The 5,669-nt window shown below is 36.1% G+C and overlaps 3 protein-coding genes across 3 annotated transcripts; 1 reads left to right on the top strand and 2 right to left on the bottom strand.

Moving 5' to 3' along the window:
• Positions 1–6: 6 nt before the first annotated feature.
• LOC133177752 (uncharacterized) lies at positions 7–2,242 on the bottom strand (the record flags this gene model as incomplete). Its single annotated transcript, XM_061312659.1, has 4 exons — positions 2,147–2,242; positions 871–960; positions 402–678; positions 7–289 (listed from the first exon to the last, which is right to left on the bottom strand). Coding segments are annotated over exons 1-4 (739 nt in total), but the record flags the coding sequence as incomplete, so codon positions are not given.
• A 1,294-nt stretch (positions 2,243–3,536) lies between these two features.
• Positions 3,537–4,123, bottom strand: LOC133177741 (histone H2B). The gene has a single exon (XM_061312650.1). The coding sequence runs from the start codon at positions 4,043–4,045 to the stop codon at positions 3,674–3,676; it is 372 nt and encodes a 123-aa protein (XP_061168634.1). The 5' UTR covers positions 4,046–4,123; the 3' UTR covers positions 3,537–3,673.
• Positions 4,124–4,266: 143 nt separating this feature from the next.
• LOC133177744 (histone H2A-like) lies at positions 4,267–4,781 on the top strand. Its single transcript, XM_061312653.1, has one exon. It carries the CDS (start codon positions 4,318–4,320, stop codon positions 4,621–4,623), a length of 306 nt encoding a protein of 101 aa, XP_061168637.1. The 5' UTR covers positions 4,267–4,317; the 3' UTR covers positions 4,624–4,781.
• The last annotated feature ends 888 nt before the right edge of the window (positions 4,782–5,669 follow it).

Below are 5,669 nucleotides of genomic sequence, written 5' to 3'. Positions count from 1 at the left end.
ACTCACCAAGAACAACAACATCTTTTCCTCTGAATTCTTCTAGAATATCATTCTGATGCTTTTTCCAAATTTCTTCAATTGTTGGAGTGACATAGGTTCTTTGTATCTTTATAAATGATGAGACAGACAGAATGGGGAGCTTCAGGAACTTAAAAAACAGGGAAATCTTTTGAAAATTATTTCCTGACGCCAGTAAAGCTGCTGAGATTAAAACATCCCCACTGTGAACCCGTCTATTAAGAAGAGGTTGCGAACACCATTTGTGTGCCTCATGATTGTTTGTGCAGACCTGGAACAGAAATTTAAAAAGTGCCTTTGTATTTCAAAAAGAAAGGTGAATGATGCCTTGTCACAATATGTATTATATATGATTCTTTTAAAATTATACTGAAGTTCATTACCCATCTCAGGTACACAGCTGAAGACACTACTTCTGATGAAATGTGAACTTGAGCTTCACATCCTTTCACCCTACAAATCTTAGGGACTCCTGTTTCTGCCAAGGTAATCAGCTGATTAATGTAAACCATGGCTGGACAATCATGGACCAGTTGTTCAATTTCATCATTGTTGCGTATAACTGGTAGACAACTATACTCAGCATGTTCTACAAATTTTTCTTCATCGTCCTCAATCTCTTCTGAATCCGACTCATCTAGCGTCACACCATGGTCAAGTCTATAGAGAGAATAAAAAAACATAACAAAATTATAAAATTTATGTTATTACAGTTTAATGAACCAATTACCAATAATTTTTCCCATTAGTATGTTTCATGCTATCTGAAATATTTACAATGATTAAACATATTTAACCTCTTTTAATTTAATTTTATATTACTAAGTAAATAATAATTCTAATAAAAATTACTTTAAAGACAGGTGGAAACTTGGCTCATATTCTTCATCATCAGAAGAGTCATTTTCTTCGCATGTCAGTTCAGAGGCACTCATTGTCAATCTAATAAAAATGCATATATCAAAATCATTCATGCTAAAATAATACATGACGTATTTAGGCCATCACTAATAATAATAATATATTTTTTTATGTACTCCGACTTACATTTTTCAAGGTGGGAATGTAGGTAGGTGTTTTGTTTGTTTGTTTGTTTGTTTGTTTTTTTTTTGCAGTATCTATAGCTAACATCAATTACTGTCATAAAAAGCATAAACTTAAGATTTATTGATGCTTTCATGATACACCGGATAAGACAGATTTAATATTTATTGCTATAAAAATGTTATTTCAAACAAGAGGCACTGGGGCCACATCGCTCACCTGAGCACTCTGGCTAGGAAACAGCAGAAATCAATTCAGTCCTGAAAAGTTTAAATATAAAAGTGGTTCGGGGGGGGGGGGGGGATGTACTTCATATGGATGCTTATGAATTAATATGACAAATATGCCCCTGTATTTTCCTGGGGGTCATAATTTGAACAAACTTGAATCTACACTACCTAAGGATGCTTCCATATAATTATGATCAATCATGGTTTTGCTGTTCTTGAGAAGAAGATTTTTAGAGATTTTCCCAATATATTCTTATGTAAAACTTTGACTACCCATTGTTGCCCCACCCTACCCCCGGGGGTCATGATTTGAACAAACTTGAATCTACACTATCTGAGGATGCTTCCATTTAAGTTTCATGTTTTCAAGCACAGTGGTTCTTGAGAAGAAGAATTTTAAATGATGCCATTAATTTTTCACGAATTCATAATTATCTCCCCTTGGAAAAGGGGGTGGACCTTAATTTGAATCCCCTTTACCCAAGGATACTTTGTGGCAAGTTTGGTTGAAATTGGCCCACTGGTTCTTGAGAAGAAGATAAACATGTGAAAAGTTTACGATACCAACGCCAACAACAACAGACAATGGACAAATTTCGATCAGAAAAGCTCAGGTGAGCTAAAAAGTATCTTAGAGAATTATAAACCTTTAAAATGAAACAATGTCTATTTCCCTTGACCCCCCCCCCCCCCAAAAAAAAAAAAAAAAACATTTAAAATTTAAAGTACTGGGGAAAAGATAGGGTAAGGGCAATTTTGACAGGTCAGTCGGAGTACATCAAACAAATTAATTTTTATTGGCCTTAGAAAGAAACATTTTTAATATGTGTGACAAAAGAGCAATGTTGTCAAACCTAAAAGGATCCACAAAACTGTCTGAAAATGGCTTAAAGCTCTTAGTCCTTGGATCTGTAGGTTCTGCAATTTCCTCAATGCCAGACATAGCACTTTCAACACTGAAAATATTATTTAAATTTTCTTTTTAAAAGTAAATTTTCTACATAATAATAATGATAATAATTTCAAAACTCCATTTAGAATGTTTTTGGTAATTATATATGTATTCAAAAATTGACACGAATACTTCTCAAAATTTTGCAAATGTAAAACAAGCTTGGATATTTACTCTACAGTTTTTTCATGAAGATAACCTGTAATGAGCTATAATATTTTTCCAGTAGATATTAAATCTGTGCTAGTTTTCTATACATGTTGTACACATGTTGATCACAACGCAAAATGTTCAATAAGATGTAATTACAATTTCTGGGTGATTATAGTTTATCTACCATTATCTTTGTGCCTCAGTGCATCACACATCCTTTGATATACTGAATTATAATATCTAGGTTACTTAAGAAATGTTTTTGAAAGTTCATGAAGGTATGACATACCTTTCACCAGGGCATATTTCATACAAATAAAATTATATATACCTGCCAGGGTGAAAAGTATCAGTTCATATCCTCCAGACAGACACTGACAAACTGTCTAGGGTATATATTTTCTATGTATTGAGGTATAGTACATTATTCCTCGTCTGTCATAGTTCATGAGAATAGGAGGAATTTTCATTTAATTTAAAAGAAATAACAAAGAGAATTCAAATTTCAGTTGAATAAGATAGACCCAGGCAAAATATATTATTTCTGTATCATAAGGAATTCGTTCATATTCTTTCTTAACGACATCTTCATTACAAGCCTCTAAGATACAGACATTCAGTGTTTCAGTACTTGAACTGGTATCTTACTAGGCATATTCTTTCTCTTAATGATTTCTAATGTATAATGATCCAATATAATTATAAACAATGCATACCGTAATATTTATAATTTGCTTGTGCTCTGTTTTTAACCTACATTTTTTTTTTAATCTTTATGATATAAATTATTCATTCTGGCTGTCTTCCATGTGCTTGAGAGAGAGGGGAAAAAAAAGTGAACTGCTCTGTTGTTAAATTACTTTAAGGCTCACATTGTATAACATGCCTATGTGTAGCTAAAATTTGTTTTCGTCTGTAACTGTTGTGTTATAAATTATTCTTTGGGGCACTTTTTTTTTTCTTAAATTCCCTGTCTGTAAATATTTAATGTACACTATGAGGGGGCGCGTGTTCATGTATTTTTCAGAGGTTTTTTTTTTTTTTTTTTTTTTATTTTCAGGCATAGACCAACATTCAAAATTATTAATTAGCAAGAACAGTGTCTACAGACAAGAACAGATAATGCTAAGAAATAAAAATAAATAAGGTAAACACCTTGTTACGACAAAACCTGATATACACACGTTTCTTAACGCTGTATTGAAAGTATCTTTTCGAAAAATTTGTGTGGCCCTGAAAAGGGCCGTTTTGTTTTTCTGAAGTGCAAGTTTGCAGTTTACTTGCTGCTGGTGTACTTGGTGACAGCCTTGGTTCCCTCAGAGACGGCGTGTTTGGCCAACTCACCGGGCAGAAGGAGACGGACAGCAGTCTGGATCTCTCTGCTGGTGATGGTTGATCGCTTGTTGTAGTGAGCGAGACGGGAGGCCTCGGCAGCGATTCTCTCAAAGATGTCGTTGACGAAAGAGTTCATGATGCTCATGGCCTTGCTGGAAACACCAGTATCTGGGTGAACCTGTTTCAGGACCTTGTAGATGTAAATGGCATAGGATTCCCTCCTCTTCCTGCGCTTTTTCTTGTCCCCAGTTCTCTGGGCCTTGGCCTTAGTGGCTGCTTTCTTAGCTCCTTTAGATCCGACTTTGGGTGGCATGTTTACAGGTTGTATACAAACTGAAAACTATGAGTGTCGATTCGCGCCTCGCTGCTTTTATATCGAACGGACGGATAACGGCCGATCAGTACATTACGAACCCTCGAGAAAACTAGTGTTGTTCGGCGAGCGACAAAGTGTGTAAAATACGATCGTGCCGATTGGCTGCACGGTTCAATCCGCCTGCGTGTTTAAATAGGGTCGCGAAGCCTGAGTTTGAGTTATTCGTTGATTTCATTCCTTGAGCGTCAACTACTCGTAACAGATCAAAGATGTCAGGACGTGGTAAAGGAGGCAAGGTGAAGGGAAAGGCCAAGAGCCGATCATCCCGTGCCGGACTTCAGTTCCCCGTGGGTCGCATCCACCGTCTGCTGAGGAAGGGCAACTACGCCGAGAGAGTGGGAGCCGGTGCCCCCGTGTACCTGGCCGCCGTTCTTGAATACTTGGCCGCCGAAGTCTTGGAGTTGGCAGGCAACGCCGCCCGCGACAACAAGAAGACCAGAATCATCCCCCGTCATCTGCAGCTGGCCATCCGCAACGACGAGGAGTTGAACAAACTGCTGTCCGGTGTCGCATAATTTACGTTCCGGGTAACTTAGCGTTCCGGCCGGAACGCTAAATACCTATAATATTGGTTCCGGGCTATAATAAACGTTCCGGCCCGCGTAAGTTTGGTTCCGGCCATAATAAACGTTCCGGGCATCCAAGCACCCTTTTAAAAACTTTATTTATAATTAATATTTACAAATAATTTGGATTTTTTTCTTTCTCTTAACGGGTTATACGATGCAGCAGGATTTACACGTATATCGATTTAGAAGAAGTCCCAATATACGGTCTTAATACATGTACCAATACTATAATCCATGGAATTATACGTAATTATGTTGTTTCTTTGTAAACAAAAGAACGCGAAGGTGTGAAACTTGTTTACATTGATATACCCCTTCATGTTGTTTTATGACTCCCTTCTATCGATACAATGTGCATTCATGCGAATCGCTGTATGTCACTTCCGCAATTTTAAATGAGTTTTAGGCAAAGGGCACCCCGATCAGCTGGTAATGCAAATACATGTAGATGAATTATATTTACGATTAAAAAAATTACTGGATAATATTTTGATATCTTTATATATATTTTTTCAAACACCCATTGCGTTTTTGTAAAGCCAACTATATAATTAAATCACATTACGTGAATGAACATAATAGGAGATGTGTGGGCGACGGACTTGCAAAGGTGTGAATAAACATTAATTTCAGCGGAAAATTTATAAAGTATTTAATATGAAGAAAAGCAATTTCCTGTAATAATTCAGTAAAAAATTTTGTGGATTTTTTTTTTCTCGGATAAAATTTATTTTTTAAACAGTCAATGTAATGCCAGCAAAATATGACGAACTTTAAAATTTCTAAGATCCCGATTCTAGCAAAGGTTTCAAGGTCACGGCTAAAAACTATTGAATAAAACTCAGCTCATTTTTATTTATACAGGTAAGTGCACTTATCAGCATTTGTAATAATAACTCTGAAGAGGAAATGTAATACAGATACAGATTTGTATTTTACAATCCTGAGAAATTAATAGTATTGTTGAGCCTGCGCAAAATCCTACCCCCCCC

This window comes from Saccostrea echinata, unplaced genomic scaffold, assembly GCF_033153115.1.
Source record: "Saccostrea echinata isolate AGI-Se365-2 ecotype Australia unplaced genomic scaffold, CSIRO_AGI_Sech_v1 ptg000217l, whole genome shotgun sequence".
In the NCBI taxonomy this organism is placed as follows: domain Eukaryota; kingdom Metazoa; phylum Mollusca; class Bivalvia; order Ostreida; family Ostreidae; genus Saccostrea; species Saccostrea echinata.
This window is presented reverse-complemented; position numbering and strand designations above follow the sequence as displayed.

What these genes read in the sequence shown, in the direction of transcription:
- LOC133177741 (XM_061312650.1), bottom strand. Translation starts at nt 4,045, where the DNA reads ATGCCACCCAAAGTCGGATCTAAAGGAGCTAAGAAAGCAGCCACTAAG.
- LOC133177744 (XM_061312653.1), top strand. Translation starts at nt 4,318, where the DNA reads ATGTCAGGACGTGGTAAAGGAGGCAAGGTGAAGGGAAAGGCCAAGAGC.